At 34.1% G+C, this 24,173-nt stretch overlaps 1 protein-coding gene across 1 annotated transcript in view; it reads left to right on the top strand.

Annotated features, from left to right (window-relative positions):
* Positions 1 to 24,173, top strand: part of LOC123549602 (uncharacterized) — a gene marked incomplete at its 3' end in the record, with an annotated part of 55,284 nt that overhangs the window by 19,797 nt on the left and 11,314 nt on the right. Inside the window, exons 4-9 of the mRNA XM_053533190.1 lie at positions 8,257 to 8,313; positions 10,216 to 10,272; positions 13,382 to 13,427; positions 15,529 to 15,662; positions 16,019 to 16,115; positions 18,205 to 18,299. Of these exons, the coding sequence (XP_053389165.1) occupies positions 8,257 to 8,313; positions 10,216 to 10,272; positions 13,382 to 13,427; positions 15,529 to 15,662; positions 16,019 to 16,115; positions 18,205 to 18,299 (486 nt within the window). The remainder of the gene's footprint in view (positions 1 to 8,256; positions 8,314 to 10,215; positions 10,273 to 13,381; positions 13,428 to 15,528; positions 15,663 to 16,018; positions 16,116 to 18,204; positions 18,300 to 24,173) is intronic.

The following is a 24,173-nucleotide window of genomic DNA, read 5'->3' as shown; positions in this document are numbered from 1 at the left end:
AAAGCCTACGGTGGCAGGCTGCGGGCAACGGAAGCAAAAGTCTCTGGTGGCAGACTTTGTAGTAATAGCCTTCGATTGCAGGCTGCGGGCAACGGATGCAAAAATCTACGATGGCAGACCTGGTTGTTATAGCCTACGATGGCAGGCTGCGGGCAACGGATGCAGAGATCTACAATGGCAGACCTTATCGAACAAGCATACGATGGTAGGCTTCGGGCAAATGATGTTGAAGTCTACAGTCCACGGTGGAAGACTATGGCAGACTGCGGACAACAGATGCAAAAGTCTCTGATAGCAGACTTGGTAGTAATAGCCTTTGATGGCAGGCTGCGGGCAACAGATGCAAAAGTCTACAATGGCAGACTTGGTTGTTATAGCATGGCAGGTTGCGGGCAAATGATGTTGAAGTCTACAGTCCACGGTCCACGGTGCCAGACTATGGCAGACTTTAAAAAGCCTACGGTGACATGCTGCGGGCAACGGATGGAAAAGTCACGATAGCAGACTTAATTGTAATAGCCTACGATGACAGGCTGCAGGCAACGGATGCATAGATCTATGATAGCAGACCTTACTGAAAAAGCCTACTATGACAGGCTGCAGGCAAATGAAGTTGAAGTCTACATTTCAAGGTGGCAGCCTATGTCATACTTCAAAAGCATGCGGTTGCAGGCTGCGGACAACAGATGCAAAGTCTACGATGGCAGACTAGGTCGTTATAGCCTACGATGGCAGGCTGTGGGCAACATATGCAAAGTCTAAGATGGCAGACTAGATTGTATTAGCCTACAATGACAGGCTGCGGGCAACGGATGCAAACGTCTACAGCGGCAAACCTTATTAAAAAGCCGACTATTGCAGGCTGGAGGCAAATGATATTGAAGTCTACCGTCTTCGGTGACAGACTATTACAGATTTCAAAAACCTACGGTAGTAGACTGCGGGCAACGGACGCATAGTCTAGTCTACGATCAAAGACCTGGTTGTAATAGCCTACGAAGGCAGGCTGCGGGCAACGGATGCAAGTTTACGATGGCAGACTTAGTTGGAATAGCATACGATGGCAGGCTAAGGACAAGGGATGCAGAGGTCTACAATGGCAGACCTACCGAAATAGCCTATGATTGCAAGCTGCAGCCAATTGATGGTGAAGACTACAGTCTACGGTGGCAGGTTAAGACTCCCAAAATATGCATAAAGTAGCGGACTATCTACGATGTTTACGACAGACAAACACCATTGAAGAAGCGGACGATGACAGGCTGCTGGCCAATTATACAGACAATACATTCAACGGTGACAAAGTATGGCAGACATCATGTTAAACCTAATGTGACAGGCTGCGAGCAATGGATGCAAAAGGTACTGCTGAGACTTCATTGCAGACGATGCCAGGCTGCGGAGGCAGACCTGATTATACAGTCAACTTGGGTAGGCTGCTGACAGTAGATGTAGAAGTGTACAGCGAAAGACTTGATTGTAAAGCCGACGAGGGCAGACAACGGCTAGCGGATGCAGACATGTTAGCGACAGACTGAAGTGTATATGCATAATCATATAATGCCAGGCTCTGAGTTAGCAGTTGCATAGTGAACACTCTAAAGTTGTATTGATATCATAGCAGACGACTGATTGGTAGAAATAACTATTTTAGCGGGAACAGTGTGAGCCAACTGACGCAGAAGTCAACTAAGATAAGTAAATAGATAAATAAATAAATAAACTAAATATCTGATTGCTGGAATAAATGAAATAGCAATATACGCTGCATCCCAACATATACAAATATAAGATACAGGTATATCTTCATGAAATTACGTAAAATTGTTAATTTTAGTGAAAGAAAAATGCATATGTATGAAAATGGTAATTGATCATAGAAATAGCTAAGAGAAAAGAAACGAAGAATGATTAACTTTACGGTCATCCTGAAAGATAAAACGTTCTCATGTCAACGTTTAACAGGTTGGCCGGTGCTTGGTCTCAGCTGCATGAAATACTGTAAATAAGTAAAAGGGCCTAGTGTAACGGGAAAGTATTATGCGTTGTTTGCATTAATATAGTGATTAAAAATGTTTACTTAAGTATCAGTACCTAATTTTCATTTTTATAGTATAGGAAATACGATATAGGAACAACCTGCTATAATTCGTGTCTATAACAGTTTATCTCGCGATTCCCTGCCTGTAATGTGAGCACACACGCGGCGCCGATTAAACAAATACTTACATAACTTAAGCGGAGTGTGAATGTTATTGTTTATAACAGTGTCAGCTCTATGCTTAACAGTATGCGATTGTGGTTAATCAATTACTATCAAGACTTTATCTCAATAACCACAGAGGATATTGAATTGAAACTTCAAACAAGTCTTTCAACTCATCCGACCTACCAAAATAATTACTTTAGATAATTTTTGATCGAATCTTATGTAAACTATGGGTCTAATTAATAGACATATTTCTTTGAAACCTATTTTTATTTTTTAAGGTCATTAAATAACCGCAGATCATCAAGTCCCATTAGTCTAATATGCATTTCGACAAAATTATTTCCCTTTTGGACTTAAAAAAATGCAGTTTTAAGTTTTACATGCAAGTTAGTATATCAAAACGGGTCTGTAAAATAAGGTCATATCAACATACCATAGCCTCATAGCTCTTTCTTGAGTCAGACCCCTTTTTTGGGTTGAAGTTTTTCATGCAAGCTCTTTTTTAAACTGATACAGATACTGGGTTGAAACTTCACACATGTCTTCCATGTTTGGCCAAGTTATGCCCCACTGTTTAAACTTAGAAAAAGCTGTTTAAAATTTTGCATGCAAGCTACTATCTCGGAAACTAATGCAGATATTGGATTGAAACTTCCATACATATCTCCAGTGATGTAAAAAAAAGGTCAAAGCATATTTCCCATAACCTTAATTTTGGACAAATAATGTCCTCTTTCTTGTGCATAGATATTGTTGTGTTTGCATTCAAGTTGCTATCTCCAAAACTAATGGGGGTATTGGGTTGACATTTCCCACATGTCTTCAGGGTTGTAAAGCAAGGTAAAAGCATCAAGTCCTATAACACTTACTTTAATTTGGCAAAATAATGTCCCATTTTGTAGTAAGAAAATGACGATTAAAATTTTACCATCAAGCTGTTCTTGTCAAAGCTAAGGGTGGTACTGGGTTGAAAACTTCTTATATCAATTCAGGGTTTTAAAGCGAGATTATAGAATCAAGTCAAATAATCCTCGAATCATTATTTCAGTTCTAGAACCGGAAATCATTCATATTGACAATTGCTTTCAAATAGTTGAGCGTGCTGTCATTGTTCTTTTAAAACATTTTACTTACTTCTAAATGCAAAGAAACTTTGAAATGCTTTTTTGGCATTCATGCTCAGGACAGCGGTTGAAAAATCTGCTCCTTACAGCAACATCCATGTCAAGCATATTTTGAGGATTCTTAAAGCTTGTAAGTTTTCTTTCTAGGTTCACAAGGGACAAATTTGAGAAAAACATCTAGGCTTAAGATCACATAATGAGTTATAAGGACAAATACTAGTAATCCACAAAAAAAGCCAGACATTGGTGTTGAAGTTATAAGTAAGACAAACTTCTTTCCACAGACACATATGGTACTGTTGTCTAAAGTTTAGTTAGCTCAGTAATTAATGCATTGACTGCCAGTGTAAAGGTCACGGGTTTGATCCAGTTAGAGAAGAAATTTCTTCCATGGCCATTTGCAATCTGCCTCAGTTCATACAAATGTAGAATTGTCAGTTCCTTTTGAAAGTGTACTGGTAAGCCACTTAAGTTGCTAAGCTTGCCAGGGAGAGTGAACATTTGTTACCATTAGTGACTGTCAGTCATATATGGCAATAAGATTGTTGGAAATGGTGTTGAACCCAATTGAACAACATAAAGAACTTGTACTTGGTCTTTTAAAAATCAAACTAGCATTTAGCACATTTCATGGCTGTACTACGTACAAAGTTTGAAAATAAAGCATACTGTTTGTTATGTGCTATTTGTGAGCATGGTGAATTCACTTATGTCATTTTTAACAAAGACATTTTAATTCAAAAAAAAAAAAAAGAAATTCATTAGCATGGGGAAATAAAGACAGCAGAGTTTACCTTTTTTATTTTCGTAACATATTTCTTCAATGGGCATGGCTAAGTGATATCAACGTCTCTTGCTAAAGGTTGTGGATTCGATCACCTGTCAAAAGTGATTATTATGCCCAGTGTCCTATAAAAGGGTCTTGACAAACAGTGCAGATTGAACACCACAAAACAGATCATGTGATCAGGGTCTCCGCTGTTTCCTTAAATGAATTTGAGTCACAACAATGAAAGAAAAAAGAAAAAACATACCAAGCACCCTTTTAATTTGAAATGGTTCGGGGTAGTAGAGTCATGTGTAGACATAAGAGGATTAATATAAGTTGTAGCTCTTGCTTCGGAAATGATTTGAAGTATAAATTAACTTAAAATACAAATTTATAGTCTATCAAACATTATGGGCTGAACATTTTTTCCAAGTGTTACTTGATAGTCAATTCATAATAATCCAGTCTGATTTTTCACTCTGACAAAAGTCGTACCAGTTCATTTCTAACAACGATACCAGACTGTCTGTCCTAATTATGGTCATCAAACAATATCTATATTAGGTTCTTTACAAAAATCATTTATATATTAATTTTCATTGAAAATGCAAACATTATGTAAGATACACGCAACGGCAATGCAATCAACTAACAGCACTATAATGCATGCATTTAAGATTTACATCTAGTTCACTAATTCAACACAATTTCTGATACGAGGGATAATGTCTCGTCTGATCAGCTGTTCATTTTGGAAAATGAAGTAATTTAATGTGTCAAAAGTAGCAACATTCTTTAGCATATAGGTAACGTTCTCCGTCATTTTCAGTCACTCGGTCGGACTACAATTGTTACTCGTGTCACTTAGGTGAACTCGGGTGATCTAGTCAGAGTTACACGGGTTTGTATGCCGAATGCGCCCATAGCAACTAAAACGTAGTCCGTCATGTCAACAAAGGACGATGAAAACAATCGTTTGAAGCATTCTAAAGTGTATTTTTAAACATAAATCGTCAGCCTTTTGAAAATAATTAGGGTAATTTAAAGGGTGGCAGGAACTAGATACATGTCTTGTCTGTCTGTAAATACTTTTTGAACGGACTCCGCACGTATTTTGAAGCAGCCCTTGATTTTGAAAAAACATGACCAATTTTGTTATCAAATTCTTTATCGTACGACTTATGAAAGAGTCGTAGTCGTAGTTTGACTATCTGATCGTATACTTCGTTCCAAGACAAATCCATTGGTATATACTTTTTATAACTTTTGTTCAGTAACAAACCCGCAAATCTAAATTATTTAGACCCGCCCTTTTTCCGATAGAATGAACCTTAACACTCTTGTTCATTTCATGTGTGTGAAACTTGGTCAGAATTTTTGTCTGCATGAAATATCGGATTAATTTTTATCTGGGTCATATGGGGTCAAAAACTATTCACCAGGTCAAATCAAAGAATAAGCTTGTTTACACACATTATCTATTCTATATTCGTAAATTTTGGTCAGAATGTTTGTTATCATGAAGTCTTGGACGATTTTAAATCATGGTTACGTGGGGTCAAAAACTAGGTCACTAGGTCAACTCATAGGAATAGCTTTAAATTTTGGACATGTTCTTATCTGGTCACCTGGGGTAAAAAAACTAGGTCACTAGGTCAAATCAAAGAAAATACTTGTTTACACTCAAAAGGCCACGTACAATCTTAATGAAAATTGTTCAGAATATTTGCCTCTATGAAATCACTAGGTAAAACATGTTTACAGTGTAATGGTGTGTTATATAGGTGAGCGACTTAGGGTCATCTTGGCTCTCTTGTTTACTAACTGGTGAATTTTTGAAAATTATCAGCGAGATATTTCTCTTTATCACTCAAAGTGCCAAACATATTATTACAGGCAAAATTATCTTTCTTGAAATATGTTTCTTAATTACCTATCTTTATTGCCTTTAGAAATACTGGAACCGCAAGGTTATATTAATGTTCAAGCCATACCCGAGTCGTGTACAGCTGAACAATCCTTAATATCAAATGCTAGCTATACTAAAGTTTTCAAAAGAAATAGAAATGTTTCCTTGACTGTCTTGGTGTTTGTGCTTAGTCAACTTTCCATCTATTTACTTTCGACAGGTACAATAAACTGACAAAAGAACATTAAGTGGGTTGTTTTCTTAGTTAATTCTCACAAAATATTAACTCAGCCTTACGTAATATTCCAACATTTTCGTCGACGTATTTTCCCACAGTTATACTTCTACAATTAACAATAAAATTATGTTTATTTGTGATGCTATGGACTCCTAGATTAATATTTTCTACCTATTTCTGTTGAATCCATGATAATATCTTATTCTGCAGCTTGATTTACCTAGGTCTCACAATCATTTCTCAGTTTTTTTTACGTTTTTCTTGTATTTTTTTAAATCTAACTTTCAGGGGTTGTTTGTGTTGTAAACAAGGCAAGCCTCCGGTCATTTAAAGCACTGGTGGCATTCACCCAAAGTGTTTTAAATATGCATACGTGTACTTAACTATTGACATTTATCACTGTATGTTAGTCATGGATCGTATATTTTCTAAACACAATACTTAACTGCAGTTTTTGCTTTTAAAACAAAATGGCGCTGTGGTGATTTTTCGGACATTATCACCAATATCCGATATTACTATTCATAAGTGTCCATGAATATTTAGTATATGCATCATACGTAACACAGTAGCCTAAATTAATGCAAACTTTATCCTGAAGTATCAGTTTTATATAGATACGTAAACATATTATAAACTGAAAATTTGTTGATCTTCACAAATTATCATAACTGCAAAGACAATTTATTGGTTTTTCAGTGAAAATATTGAATTGTCTCCCTTATCGATGAAGACATATTTCGATATTACTCTGGAAACAAACAAATACCCTATATTGTTCTAACTAAATAACAGAGAAGCGGACGTTGTTGCTGTTATTGCGGCGGTCACTTTAAAAACATGGTCCATCCGCGAAATATATCGATTCAATTTTACAAAAAACATGACTCTCTTATGTTATCTAATCTCATTGTATTAGATATCTGTTTTGAACAAAATGATTTTCATATTCCTAAGGATAAATATTCTTTAAATCCGATACATTTCTCAGGGTCAAAATGGCGAGGCAGTGCCTTCTAGTAAGACCTCCACATATGAGTTACGGTCGGCAAAATTTAAATAAAATGAATATATCTATAAGTTCATTAATATTGTCATATGGCAATACATTCCGAATATATTTACTTAACAAAACAGCCAACCCGCTATTTGCTATATCGTCATTAAGGTAGTAATGGTAAATGTCATTTTAGAAAGCATACACATAAGATCAACATATTTTAACACATCGAAATTTCAAAACTATCGATTAAGCAGATACACATCATGAAAACATCAAACGAACTTCTTCCTACGAGGACGAAAGGGATGCTGTTTGATGTCTTTGCTTCTTTTATGTTTGAACAAAAGGTTACAGTCATAAAATGAATTGCTTTATACAATATCATTGTTTAATTATGTCGTAAGTTGGAAATGCTATCAGTAACGTTATTTCTGATAGTGCTTTAAGTTCTCAGAAAGCACATTTAGTATTTGTGCGATATTGTCAACAAATGCCGGGTTAACGGTTTTGTTCGGTGTATATAAATTTTTACGACTCCCTCGGAGAAAATCTTGCTATATTCGTACGAATTTGACCTTAAATTAATCACATTCACACACAACAAATAAGCAAACAAAATTTAAAAGTACAATGTACTTCATTTTCGCACATCATAATAGTAAGTGGGTCTATTTTAAATATGTTTGAGAGTATGTATATGCCAGATCATTAAACTTTCTCAGGTTTTGTTACAACTTATAAAGACATTTCTGTTTTTGGTGTTGTTGTTTAATGGTTATTCATGTATATCTTAGTAATAATCAGTAATACTTAAAGTACTGATTGTTGCAGTGGACACTTTTTTGAATATATATTTCTTCTGCCTAATATTATTTTAAACTCACCTTTTGTGATAAATGTGGATTTTATGTAATTTCATTTCTTTGTATTAGATAGCATATTTGTTTCGATATTCCTTAAGTTAATTATGCTTAACGTTTAAAATCCTATATATTCTTCAGGACAAAACTTTCGAAGCAGGAACTTCTGCTAGCGGACATACAGAAAGTCCTCCACATGTAAGTTACAGTCTTCTGGAAAGTAATTAAAGGAATATGTCATATCTATAATTTTAAATATCGTCATGGCTATATAATCTAAAACATGCAATAAACAGCTAACCTGCTATTTGCAATCTACATAATATCTATAAATATATCCAGATCTATATATTCGTAACACCATATCAAAATTTAAGATTTGTTTATGCATACATATAATTTTGCTAAATATTTAATTACACACGATTAATATATTTTAGTCAATAAATCCTCCTTAGGAATATATGCATAAACATGATAAAAAGATTTGTAATGTACATAGACACTTTATTTCAATATTCCGCAAGACAAAGGCTGTTCATTTAGAGCTCTCTATTTTGTTTTGCATTATATGAAAATTAGTATCAAAGATCTTGGACGACATCAAAAGTAGGGTTATGTTACAAGGTGAATATATGCGAGATCATTAAGTTAGGACAACCTTTTCTTTTGTTGACGTTGCTATTTATTGACCATGCATTGTATATAAGCATTAGAAAATCATGCAAAAGAAAAATGTCACGTTAAGATGAAAATCGCTCGACTTATGCGAAAAGATTTATATATACTTAATGTTAATACTAGTTTTTCCTAGATTATCTTTATTCCTCAACAATATCAATCACTGAATTTCAAACGAAATGTATCACTTATATTTGCCGTCATGATAGTACATGTACTTATTAACTATCAGTCCTACAGAACAATATCACGAAAAATAGAATCGAAACTCATATCGACACTGGCCATATAGTATGAAAAAACATTCTTCATCTTAAGTTATATCACTTGGTAGAGGTACTTGATATAAAATTCATTGTCATAGTTAAGATAAACAAAACATATATTTTATTTTGACTTGAACATACTACATCATCAAGATCAAAATACAACATAAATATTGACTATTTCAAACAGTCAGTTGGAAAGTACATTTTGTTATATAACACACTCGCTTTTTTTTGATGTGTTTAAAGTGAAGATGGCTAGATCATGAAGTAATATTTTATCATGTTGTCTCTCATCAACATAGCGCCTTTATAGTATAGAGCTAATTTATAAAATACATTTCTATTTTATATTAAATTTTGTAATAGTATTATTAACTTCATCATACTAGGTCTAACAGTTATATATTTTTGATAAATCTAATTCTTAAGTCATTATAACATAGACAAATGAGTATTAAGTGGTATTCATCTTCAATTTTGGAAGTCTCTTTCATTTTTAGAATTCAGTTGTAAGCATTACCTCCAGTATAGAATTTCATAGCATGCGCTTTAAGTACTCGACATTTAATCTAAATACAATTCTTTACCAAATATAACTTACCAATTATTATTCAGTTCAAGCATACACTTCTTGATTCCTCATTTACAACCCAGCCTCGTATGATACGCTATTTAGATATACATATAAAGTGATGGTAATCTACAGAATCTGTTTCATACTAAATATTTGCAAAGCTATAATCACAAATTTATTTTACTTTTAAAACCCAGTTTTATGTCATTTATTAAGTACAAACATTTAACGACTGCATAAACCTTCTGTTTAAAATAACAGTATTTGTATTACAGGGTTTAAACTAATATTTTAAAATTCGCAGGTACCTACTTATATACAAAGAGTACCTTCCCAGTTCAACATAATGGTTATTCATGTATATCTTAGTAAGAATCAGTAATACTTAAAGTACTGATTATTGCAGCGGACACTTTTTTGAATATATATTTCTTCTGCCTAATGTTATTTTAAACTCACCTTTTATGATAAATGTGGATTTTATGTAATTTCACTTCTTTGTATTAGATAGCATATCTGTTTCGATATTCCTTAAGTTAATTATGCTTAACGTTTAAAATCCTATATATTCTTCAGGACAAAAGTTGCGAAGCAGAAATTCCTGCTAGCGGACATACAGAAAGTCCTCCACATGTAAGTTACAGTCTTCTGGAAAGTAATTAAAGGAATATGTCATATCTGTAATTTTAAATATCGTCATGGCTATATAATCTAAAACATGCAGTGAACAGCTAACCTGCTATTTGCAATCTACTCAATATCTATAAATACATCCAGATCTACATATTCGTAACATCATAATAGTATCAAACTTTAAGATTTGTTTATGCATACATATAATTTTGCTAAATATTTAATTACACACGATTCATATATTTAAGTCAATAAATCCTCCTTAGGAATATATGCATAAAAAGATATGCAATGTACATAGACATTTCATTTCAATATTCCGCAAGACAAAAGCTGATCATTTAGAGCGCTCAATTTGGTTTCCATTATATGAAAATTAGTATCAATGATCTTGGACGACATCAGAAGTAGGGTTATGTTACAAGGTGAATATATGCGAGATCATTAAGTTAGGATAACCTTTTTTTTTTTTTTTTTTTTGTTGACGTTGCTATTTATTGACCATGCATTGTACAGAAGCGTTAGAAAATCATGCAAAAGAAAAATGTCGTCACGTTAAGATGAAAATCGCTCGACTTATGCGAAAAGATTTATATATACTTAATGTTAATACTAGTTTTTTCTAGAATATCTTTATTCCTCAACAATATCAATCACTGAATCTCAAACGAAATGTATCACTTATGTTTGCCGTCATGATAGTGCATGTACTTATTAACTATCAGTCCTAAAGAACAATTTCACGAAAAATAGAATCACAACTCATATCGACACTGGACATATAGTATGGAAAAACATTCGACATCTTGAGTTATATCACTTGGTAGAGGTACTTGATATAAAATTCATTGTCATTGTTAAGGATGAACAAAACATATGTTTTTATTTTGACTTGAACATACTACATCATCAAGATCAAAATACAACATAAATATTGACTATTTTAAAGTCAGGTTTTTTTTTTGTCTTTTTTTTTTGATGTTGTGTTTAAAGTGAAGACGGCTAGATCATGAAGTAATATTTTATCATGTTGTCTCTCATCAACATAGCGCCTTCATAGTATAGAGCTAATTTATAAAATACATTTCTATTTTATGTTTGTAACTGTTTAATTAACTTCATCATACTAGGTCTAACAATATAAAATTTTTGATAAATCTTATTCTTAAGTCATTATAACATAGACAAATAAGTATAAAGTGCTATTCATCTACAATTCTGGAAGCATCTTAATCTTTGAAATCAGTTGTAAGCATATCCTCCAGTATGGAATTTCATAGCATGAACTCGACAAATAATCTAAATACAATTCTTAACCAAATATAACTTAACAATTATTATTCAATTCAAGTATACACTTCTTGATTTCTTATTTACAACCCAGCCTTGTATGAAACAGTCAATAACACGCTGTTTAAATATACATATAAAGTGATTGTAATATACAAGCTCTGGTTAATTCCAAACATTTGTAAAGCCATAAACACAGTGTATATTTTTGAAACCCATTTTTATACCATTTACATCATGTATATCAATCATTAAACGACTGCATAAACCTTGTTTGAAATAACATTATTTGTATTACAGAGTTTGAATCAATATTTTCTAACTCGCGGTACTTTCTTATACAAGGGATATCTTCCCAATCACCATATGCCCTTACAGAACATGTATTTTTTTCTGATATTTAACTGCTTTTAGCATAATTTTAATGTATTTATTCCAATTACTTAGATTTCGCATTTTTCCAAATTTCTGAAACATAGTTCAATATAGACCCGACAAATGCATCGAACATACAGTCTAATTTTCTAACAACTGAACAACAAAACATTTGACACCATTATCATCTTTCCCGTTAAGTATTCCTGATTTTCCGTAAAGTTTCCAGTATATCAAAACAAAAACAAAAAAAAACAAAAACAAATGTACCTGGGTAGCTAAAGTCATTTACTACTTTAATATTCTTCCCATTACATATCCAACATTTATTACGTTTTAATCCGCCCTTTTTCCTAATACCATTATATTTGTTGTCAATGTCTTTTCTTCTAAACCCTACTAAACAGTTGGGTGGGTGACATATTGATTTCCTTCTGTGTGTGTGTCTTTGTTGTCTGTTTGTCTGTCTGTCACAAATCAAACATTCTTATCCGATCTTCACCAAACTTGAACAGATGTGTTTGACCATAAGTCTTCGGCCAAGTTCGATAACTAACCCTATCGGTCCATGCATTTCGGAATTATGGCCCTTAATTCACCGAACATCGGCCTTTTTACTCTTGTCCGCACTTTAAATCAAACATTTCTCATTTGATCTCCACCAAACTTGAAAAAAATGCGTTTGACTTTATATCCTCGGCCAAGTTCGATAACTGGCCGAGGCACTTCGGAATTATGGCCATTTAATTACCGAAAATCGTCCTTTTTACTAATATCCGCGCTCCAAGTCGACCATTTTCATCCGATCTTCACCAAACTTAAACACAATGCGTTTAACCATAAGTCGTCGTCCAAGTTCGATAACTAGCAAAATCGGCCAAGACATTTTGGAATTATGGCCCTTGAATGATCAACCTTTTCACTCTTGAAAGGTATAACTGTCGTGAGTAAACTGTATATTAAGAATGACTTACTATTAACAAAATTATGCAGTTGTGGGAGACATGCGCTTTTCTAAAACGCGGTTATAGTTCAATAATGAAATTAACCTGTCCTGGAGCTTCTGTGGTGTTGTGTCTATTATAATCATATCATCTGCACAAAATTATAATGATAAATTACTACTATATCGTCGATAATTAAACCAGATTTTCTATCATCTTGTAAAAATAACTCCAGCTCTTCCACGAAAAGAGAAAATAAAACCGGTGGCATTATCGCTCATGTCTCAACCCTACCGCATTTTCGTAAAATTCCGAATATACATTACAGTTTCTACAAAAAATCCAACCTTTTCACACATATCTTTGATAATTCTTAATAGTATACCTTGTATCCCATTTTATGTTATTTCAGCTATAATGCCTTTCTGTATATCGCATCTTTTTATATAGCCAAATACACAATATAGTCAATAATAGACTGACCTTTCCTAATGTTTAAGGATGAAGGGAGCATTTCGGCTAGAACAGTTACTGGACGGAAAACAGGTTAGCATTGTAAATTTAAGTTTATTTTGTATTTCTATTATTAGCTTACAAGAGCACGAAAGCTCAGGGTGAGCAATTGTGACCTGTCACTGTCCGGCGTCCGTTGGCGTCCGTCGTACGCCATCCGTCAACGTTTGCATTGTGAACACTGTAGAGGCCACAGCTGTAATCGAACATTTATGAATCTTAGTCAATATATTTGTCTTGATGATCTCTAGGTCAAGTTTGAAGCTGGGTCATGCGGGATCAAAAACTAGATCAGTAGGTTAGATCAAAGGAAAAGCTTGTGAACATTCTAGAGGTAATAGTTGAGGCCCTATCTTCATGAAACTTGGTTAAAATGTATTTCTTGATGATTTCTAGATCAAGCTTGAAATGGATTTTTAAGGGTCAAATATTAGGTAACTAGGTCAGATCAAAGAGAAATATTGTTTAAATTCTAGAGACCACAATTTAAAATTGAAACTCAGAAGAATTAGTCAGAATGTTTGTCTTGATGATCTCTAGGTCAAGTTTGAATCCGACCATGCTGGGTCAAAAACTATGTCTCCCATTCAGATCAGAGGAAAGGCTTGTGTACACCCTAGATGCCACAGTTTTGACCCTATGTTCCTATGTTTATGAAGCTTTGTCAGCATTTTTGTTTTTATAAACTCTAGGTCAAATTCAAAACTGGATCATATGGAGTCAAAAATTAGGGCAAAAGACCAGATCGAAGGAAAAGCTTGTGAACTTTCTAGAGGCCACAGTTGTACTCAATCTTTGAAACTTGGACAGAATTTTTTCTTGATGTCTTCTAGTTTAAGATAGATTCTGGGTTATTTTGGGTTTAAAACTAGGTCACCAGTTCAAATCAATTGGCTTGTAAACAATGTAGAGGCAAAAAGTTGTGATTCAATCTGTATGAAACTTGGCCAGAATATTTGTCTTGTTAATTTCTAGGCCAAGTCTAAAACTGAGTTATGTGGGGTCAAAAACTGGATCAGTTGCAAAATCAAAGAAAATATTTTTAACACTCTGTATACCACAATTTAAGTTTGAACCCCTTCAGAATTAGTAAGAACGTTTGTCTTGATGATCTCTAGGTCAACATTTTATCTGGGTCATTTGGGGGAAAACTAGGTCACCCATCAAATTAAAGGAAAAGCTTGTGAACACTCTAGAAGCCTCAGTTGTAACACGGTCTGTATATAACTTGGTCAGAATGTTTGTCTTAATGAATCTCCTCGGTAGCTTAATGATAGATCGTCCTCTTTGAGTCCGAGAGGTCGTGGGTTCGCTCCCCGGCCACGTCATACAAAAGACGTAAAAATTTACTATCAGCTACCTCGTTTGGCGCTCAGCATTGAGAGGGTAGTGCTAGGACTGATTAGTCCGGTGTAAGTATAATGTGACTGGGTAGGGTATCGTGTCACGTGTCTACGGCTTGATATTTCAGCGAGGCAGCACTATAAAGTTGGGCATTGTGCTCACTGCTACAAGTAACACCGTCATTTATATGAGTGAAAAATTGTTTAAAAAGAGGTAAACCCCGAACACACACAAACACACGCACGCACACACACACGCACGCACACACACACACAAACACACAGGCACGCACGCACGCGTGCACAATTCTGTATGTCAATATTGAAACTGGGTCATGTGGGGTCAAAAACTAGGTCAGTACGCAAGATCAAAGGAAATCTTCATAACACTCTATAGAGTCCGAGGTTTAAATTTAAAATTTATGCGAATTGGTCAGAATGTTTGTCTTGATGCTCTCTCGCTCAAGTTCAAATCTAGGTCATGTGGGGTAAAAACTAAGTCACCCGTTGAAATCAAAGGAACACTCTAGAGGCTATAGTTGTAACACACTTTTTATAAAACTTTGGATAATCGTATCGACAATAAATAACAAATTTACAAAACTCATTATGAAAAAAAAAAACAGCAAATAAACAACACTTCTGAACGAAACGGTATACTCTGACCTAAGGCGAATTCTACGACACTTTAAGCAAGTAATTGTTTAAAATATAACCAGTTCACTTGCTTTTATTATCTTACTGTATTGTTGTTTTTCAAAGTACATTTTTTCTATTTTCATATTTTCCAGCTTGCCTGATGCGTTGTTTAATATGGATTCTTCGTTATCCGTGTACATGTTCCAAACAAAAAGTGTCTATAAATTTTATTGGTGCACTATGGATGGGGTTTGACCTTATAAAGATCATTTTGGTATCAATATACGTAAGTGAAGTTTGATAGTGAATTCAGTAATTTGTTAATTTTATATAAAGATGTAGGATCAATATTTTTTCTATAGTTAAGACATTTTCATACTCTGTGAGCTTGAAGAATATTAGTCTTTAAGAAAAATAATGGCAGACAAAACACATGCTATCGCAGTTGTTTTTCTTTTTCTTTTTTATTTTATAGGGCATTTTTTCACCAAATGTTTTAGCATTTCTTAAATTAAGCACGATATTAAGGATATGGATACTTTATAAAACATATAATATTCAAGAGATTTCAGGTCTTACAGGTTTCTATTAATAAAAGATGATATTCTTATATATGTTTATTCCTAGCTCACTTATTTACAGGTGTGCAAGGTTGCGGAACACAGAGGCAGATTCAGCGTGTTGGTAAACCATGGACATGTTACACTCAGGCACATGTTGCTACGTGGCTGGGATGCAAGTTAGTAATAGATGCCCATTTGTATCACGCATTTGCCATTTGTTATTAACAAGGTCTTTTAAATAGATTGGCTTGGATGAGCTAGTTTTCCCTGCCATAACTATCATGGTGATTTATCGCCTGCAAATTAGCCCGAAACGACAACCGCTGTTATGACTTTAAATAGAAAAAGTGGAAACTCCACATGTTGCAGACTCGGTTTAAATGAGCATGTTCCTTAGCGGTAGTGGAAATGCATGCTACCACCCAAGCCCTCAAATCCAACAAGTTACAAGCACCAAAATACACAATACAGGAGAATGTTGTGACAATACATTAGGCATATTATAAAACACGTCTTTTTTTAATTTGTTGTAATGTATTTCTCTTACATTACTAAAGTTATACTTAATTTATTAAAAGTTTTAAAGTTCTTCAGCAGACATTGTAAAGTACCAACAATCAAAAATCTGGAAACCATTTCACATGAAGTGACTTTACATAAGTAAAAGAACAAAACAGATATAAACCCCATTTGAATAGATAGATATTAGAATACTGTAGTATTCGGTAGAATATTGTACAAAGAAAATGGATTTTACTAATTTTTGAAGAGCTTTCGATGTTTTAGAACAATATATGATGCATTCAGTTTGTCTTTTGTTTCGCTGACAGTTCCTAAGAGTCATGTAAGCGTCTTTTATGTGCTAATTATAATTAAGAAATGAAATGATTTTTACGGTGTTCATGCGAAATGAACGACAGAATAGGATCGGTAAATCCATGAACCGCGCTAGTGATTCATGTTTAATTTGCCGATCCTATTCTGTTGGTAATTTCGCATGAACTACGAAAAAAATAGTTTCATTTCTTATATTTGCATTATATTTCCTTTCCATTTGTTAATAAGATAATTTTATAAATTGCACATATTTTGTGCCATTTAACAGCTTACCGGTCATTCTGTCCACAACCACACGGAACAACTGCGACTTCATCCAAGGAACATTCTCCTTGACTAAACACGTACGTCGTCAAAATGGCGGCTTATTATCACTAAGCAGCTATGACGTAAATTTCGCGCCTTTCCTATTGTTGCTCATACGAAACGAACATAATAATTTTCAATGGAAAAAAAAAAAAGTAAATATTAGTGTTTGAAGCAATCACGTCAATAATTGTACGTAAGGGTTAGAATATTGTTCTCTATATATAACGGGTTACAAGTATATCTCCGTTTGTGTGTATATATATATATATATATATAAACTGGCCAAAAACAGAAACGCTGGTTATCTCAAAATTCTACATTCATACGTGAACAAGGCCAAACAAAACAAAAAGCAAATAATAATGACATTTCAATAAACTAAAACATCAATTTCTAATCAAACGTTAACTGGGATCATATGAGTTTGAGCTGTAATATTTGTTTTCGACTTTTCTTTCTATGAACCGGCTGTTTCATATCAGACTGACACTAAAGATGTCTGTCGGTGGACACTTTCTCGGGCTTGTGACTTGGTGGTCCGGTCATGCGCTGCCTGTACTTGACTCTGGACTGTTTGGGCCCGAGATCCCTGATCGTGATCAACGGATGCAACATCACTTCTCAGATCAATGTGATTATTTAGACAGCACGTGATTTGCACAGGTCTATAAAATATTACTATAGCGAGATATTCTAGTTACATCAAGAGCTGCTTGAAATACCAATAAATGACGTATTACTATAGAGTAATAATGAGATAACCATGAACAAAGAATTTGTTTGTATCACAGTTTAGGTACCATTTTGGACCTATGATGCTTACTTGTGCATATCTAGGCCTGCATAGACTTAACATGTTTTTTTCACATCGATATAAAAGTCTAACTCATTTCCGAGATTTCTCACGCTGTTTTCTTGCTTTGGTTACAGATCTAGAGTCACCAGTGTTCGTCAGTGTGTCTGGATGAAGGGTGTTGCACAGTTTATTGTATCTCTTATATGATATTCAATCATATGAAATGCTCATTGTAAATAAGATTCATTTGGTTAAATGCAGTTTTGACATAAAATAGTATGATAAGATTTCCGTCCTATTACTCAAAAAGTCTTCCAATACAGGTTTTGAGACGTTGCCCTACCCACCAGCGCATGGGGAATTCGCCGTTTACAATGTGGAAGACTTAGTAAAAAGTATCGACTACACAGTTCAGCAGGTGTGTATTCTTCTCTTATCCTTTTCTGATAATCATTGTCATTCTAGGCAATTTATTTTTGGCTAAAATAGGTCTTTGTATACTTTGATGTGTATACTTTGAGGAGACAAAATCGAAAATTCTTCTCGCGCCTGTAATGTAATAAAACTTATTAGAGTCTGATGGCCCTTGCACGCTTCCGTAGAATAAACATTTATTAGAAGAAATTCATTTTGAAACCATTTTGAAATGTCTAGGTCTGCCGCTGTCAAAATCGAAAACATCTAACATTCGAGGTGTGTACTGACACCTTTAAACAACATCAAAAGACCTTTACAACGACCTGACGAAGCTATAAACACCACCATATACCCTTCCTACGTTACGGACCTCTGTGAGAAATGTTTTTATTCCGAGTTCAAATATGTTTTCGTATAAGAAAAAGCTGAAATGTCGTGCAAAATCCCAGGTATTTTCAAATTGTTAGAAAGTGCTGAAAACTGACACTAAACTAGTAAAAACAACAACAACAACAAAAACAAGATGTCCACGTGCATACATTTAGAAGGGGTGACCCCTGTGCTCACACCCTGACTTTTTTTTTTTTACAAAATAATGCATTCTAGAAAAAAGGCCGATCCCATTTATTATATATTGTATTAACGTTTCTATCCGTATCTTATGTGTTTTCTTATTTCATTGATCAGAGCTGTATTCATTATTAATATTACATATTTCTTACTTAAAATCTTATGGGCCACGATTAAAAGTGCTTCCCAGAGGTATAACCCGGATGTAGTTGAATACAGCTGTTCTACTGAATAGAACTGAATACTGTTATTCAACCATTACGGAACGCTTTCTGTAATTAATATACACCATGCGCTGACTACAATATTGCACGTAGACATAAAATTAGCCTTTACTACGAAAGACCCGTGGTGACATTTCAACTTCATTATTTCACGATTTCTGCTTCCTGATTTCACGATTTCCACTTCATGAATTCACGATTTCACGATTTCCACTTCATGAATTCACGATTTCACGATTTCCACTTCACGATTTCACGATTTCAACTTCACGAATTCACGATTTCCACTTCACGAATTCACGATTTCACGATTTCCACTTCACGATTTCACGATTTCAACTTCACGAATTCACGATTTCCACTTCACGAATTCACGATTTCACGATTTCAACTTCATGAATTCACGATTTCACCATCGTGAAATCGTGAATTCGTGAAGTGGAAATCGAGAATTCGTGAAGTGGAAATCGTGAATTCATGAAGTGGAAATCGTGAAATCGTGAATTCATGAAGTGGAAATCGTGAAATCATGAAGCAGAAATCGTGAAATAATGAAGTTGAAATGTCACCACGGGTCTTTCGTACTTTACCCATATTTAAAATCACTTCCTGATTTTCTTTTCTGGATGTGCGACTGAAAAATAAAGAAAAGTGGAAATTCTTTAAACCCAGAAAACCCGGAAATGTATTGACGGAAAACCCGGAATACCTTTAAATGACCATAACTTTAAAAGTATGTGTGCTAAAATTTTGAAATTTGGTATGTATATTACCCTTTATCCTTAATATTAGTTAAAATGCAGAACTAGTCCGAATGTTTGTCTTGATGATCTCTAGGTCAAGTTTCAGTCTGGATCATGTGGGGTCAATTTATTTGAAAAATTCCTAGGACGGTATATAATCCAGGAATCGTCCCTTTTTTCAAGACTAAAATACGGACTTTAGCAAAACCCGGAAAACTAAATTTAAAACTACGTGCTAGAGCTTCAGAATTTTTTGCATATATACTTCACCCTTCATTCAAAAGCATATATAAAATTTTAATTAATCAGACATTTTACAGATATCTGAATTTAACCCTTCTTACAGACCAAAAAACCAATTTCCGAAATCCAAGACAATACAATCAGGCCTATGTACGTAACTTTTAAAATGTGATTATAACGTAATTGTATCTAAAACCTTTATAAAAGTTATAATTTTCAAAAAATGTAAAAATATACTGACAACATATATATGTACTTAATCTTGAAATGTAATTGTTGAAGATAAGAAATTATATGTACGCGTCCCCTATACAGAACAGAACATGATCTTTATTACATCCAAGTAATTATACAATATGGGGATACAACATAATGTCAATACAAAATAACATGATAGCATAAACTTTCGACAGACAAATATTATTTTGTTAGGGGAAATGATGTATTTATCAGAAATACTATACATCAGCCAGGTAGAAATCATCATTTCAAATATTACAGAGATTAGAAAGTTATTTTATTTTACCAACATTAATTAAATTAAAGACAAAATTGACATGAATCATAGCAAGTAATGTAGTTAAGAACGAATCAACAACAACAACAAAAAATAAGATGTCATGAATATAATTCTGTATTTTAAAATTCTGTAACGTTGGAATAATGTTGTCAAAGATGAGTCACTCACGCGTGGGATGTATACTAATTATAGTGTCTACATCGTACTATTTTTTACTATGATAGTAGTGCGGTTATAATAATTACTCAGGCATATTATTCATGAATGGAGTAAACATGTGTGAACGGATCATTAACTAATGGTCCGAGAGCTCACGGACTTTTATTGCAACAAATGAGGCCAAAAAAAGTTTATACATTTTTGGAAACAATACTTCATATCCTCAATGAGAACCCATTTCTTAAGTGTCAAAGTCGTGCCTATAACTTGTTCCCTTATGTTTGTGATAGGGGAGGTAAAACTCACTTGAAAAAATATAAGGGGGTTAGGTATAGTTAACGGCTACCAGTTTTTTTCACTGTTTAATTAAAGTAGATATCCGATTGTCAGTAAATTTATATATGTCAAACAATGACAGTAATAAGAAATTCATCAAAATGGAATGAAGTGCAAACTTGATATTCAAGATCAAAGGTCAAAATTATGAGAAAATCACAAAAATTGACATATTTGAAATTTATAGTTATTCTGAGAAAAAAGTTTGTTATCATAAATCAAACATCTTTATCTATGTAATGTGTATATAACAGCAAAAATTAGAAATACAAATATTATTGTAAAAAGTCAAGGTCAGCCATTGAAGGTCAAACTTCATTTTCATGCAAAATGTGAAAACTGTTACGTTTACTTTTTCTAATCTGTTTAATATGTCATCACATTATTAGTCGATTATTAGTCGCTGAAGTTAATTCGTTTAAATGTTTGTATGTCAGGCAATGTCAGCAGTGCAGAGGTAACCCCAAAACCGCCAAGAGTAAAGCTAATATCAAAGGTCAAAGGTCAAATTTGTGTGAAAAATTGCATAAATAGCTTCCTGTTTAAAAAGTAACAGATACCTTTTATCATTATAACTAATTAGTCGTGATTTAGTTTAATGTAAATATGTCCCACAATGTCAATTATAAAATATAATCTGGATTGCGTCAAGTTCAAATGAGATATTATGGGTCAAAGGTCACTTTCAAGTAAAAGAATGAAAAATAGCTCTTTAACTGTTCTCTTTGTTGATAATATATTGTCGATCTTAGTCAATGATATCAGTTCATTTTAATGTATAAATGTTAGGCAATGTTTTCAAAACATTCAAGTTCAAACATAATATCAAAGGTCAAGGGTCATTCAAAAGTATTTGTTTCGTCATTTTAGTAACTGATCGTTGTTCATTTTACTGTATATATGTCAGACGATGTCAGTGAAGAGAAAATATGTCAAGGTCAAACCTGGTATTGAAGGTTAGAGGTCATTTTTATATAAAGAGCACAAAACGCAGCATACTTACTCAAATAGCTTGTAATTATTATTCATTGTTGCCAGTTTACTTTAATGTATACATGTGAATTAAGGTCAGCTATGTAGTTCTTATCCCAATAAGTCAGAGGCAACCTATTATTAAAGGTCAAAAGTCAAATTTGTGTTAAAATTCGCAAAAAGCAGCATTTTGCAATTTTTTTTTTTTTTATTGTTTCAGGGTATTTTGTCACTAGTTAAACTGATCATTTTTCATTTTAAAATATCTATAACAGACAATATCACTGTTGAAATAATAATGGTCAAGGTGAAACTGACATTAAAGGTCAAAGGTCATTTTCATGTAAACATTTAAAATACAGCATATCTATTGTTTCCTCGTTAAAAATTAACTACTAATTACTTCCATTGATAATAATTTTTTCTTATGTATAATTGTAAGGCAATGTCAGCAATGCATATCTAATTTCAAAAACAGTGATTGGTAAAGCTTAGGTAAAATGTCAAATTTGAGTGAACGATCGCAAAAGATGCATTTTTGCAATACTTTTCATTTTTAAAGGTATTTTGTCATTAATATATATATTATTATTTATATATAGGTCATTGTCAACAATGAAGATATCGTCAGACATGAGTCCATAGATCAACCCTTTTAAAGGCTAAAATTCATTTTCGGTTAAAAATGCAAAAGTTAACACTGTTATTTTATCTCTTTGTTAAGATATATTGTCGTTATAACTTGATGTTAATTCATTTTAATGTTAACCTTTACTTACTTACTTACTGCGTTCCATCTTCTTATGGCCGTTTTATATTTTAAGGTTAAATGCGACAACGAAATGCACCGTATTCTGCAAGTTGCTGGCATCTCCCACAGCTTGGTCTCAAATGAAATGTCTGGGGGCCAACTTTCTGGCGTGCTTCTTCCAGATAGGAGCAGCTCTGCAGGATTCGGAATGGTGTTTGTTCCTCTAATCTGCAATGACATTTAGCTGTCTCTGCAACACCCATCTCCTATATATGTTTTCTCAGGCCACAGTGTCCAGTACGCAGACGGAAGATAGTTGTTTGACTGTGCCTTATTAGCACAGTGTCCAGTACGCAGACGGAAGATAGTTGTTTGACTGTGCCTTATTAGCTTGTGTAGACTGTCATGATTGGGCAGTTAGCCTCCATTTATGTTCATCCGGTTTGACACAAAGCTGTTCTTCAGTAGAGTCTGAGCTTCTCTGTATGAAATTGGAGGTTGGTGCTGTAATTGCTTGGCTGTTTCCTTTGCAAGTTTGTCAGCAGCTTCATGCCCGGCTATGCCCACATGTGCAGGAATCCATTGAAATGTTACATTGTTGCTTTCAGACAGGAGATTGATGATTTTTAGCAGTTTACTCGATAAGATGTCTGATAGACCTGCTGAGAGAGCCTGAAGAGTTGACTTGGAGTCTGAAATGAAAACAATATTCTGTCCCTTTTCTCCTCAATCATACAGTTAGAGTGTGGCCGATGTGAGGGCTTGCATCTCGGCTCTGAAGTTGGAGCATCTCTTGCCGACTAGATAAGAGAGTGTGAGAGTGGAGTTGTTTGAAATTTGATGTAGGCACCACTCACAGCATTCTAAACTGCTTTTCCCACTAATTCATTGGTATATGCTTGGATCCAAGAGTGTGCTTAATAGCGGTCATTGATAATTTCTAGCGTTAGAGATTGTTGGTGAGCCTGATACCGTTTTTCCTTTTCTTCTACTCCTGGCATCTCCAATCTGATCTTCGAAGCACAATGTCTAGGAACCCATAAATCGGGTTCAACCGGCTCTGCCTCTGCGCCCTGTGCTCTTGCTTTCCCTATTTGTAGTTCTTTGACGATATGGTTGAGAGTTTGTCGTTTCATTTCGTTTTCGGTTCTGCTTTCAAGTTCTCAGTGGAGTGGATGTGATGGTAGTCTCTTTGCCTTCTCTGCCTACACAAGGGCTTTTGTACTCTCGTCTTGCCTCTAATGGCTGAAGGTTGGCTGTCTTTTCATGTCTTTTATTGGAATTGTTTTCAGTTTTCAGAGAATTATCCTCAGGTCTGAATTTTGAACCTTGTCCTGTTTACCTTTACTGGTTTAAG

This window comes from Mercenaria mercenaria, unplaced genomic scaffold (assembly GCF_021730395.1).
Source record: "Mercenaria mercenaria strain notata unplaced genomic scaffold, MADL_Memer_1 contig_2101, whole genome shotgun sequence".
In the NCBI taxonomy this organism is placed as follows: Eukaryota; Metazoa; Mollusca; class Bivalvia; order Venerida; family Veneridae; genus Mercenaria; species Mercenaria mercenaria.
The sequence above is the reverse complement of the archived record's forward strand: the minus strand, read 5'-3'. Positions and strand labels throughout refer to the sequence as shown.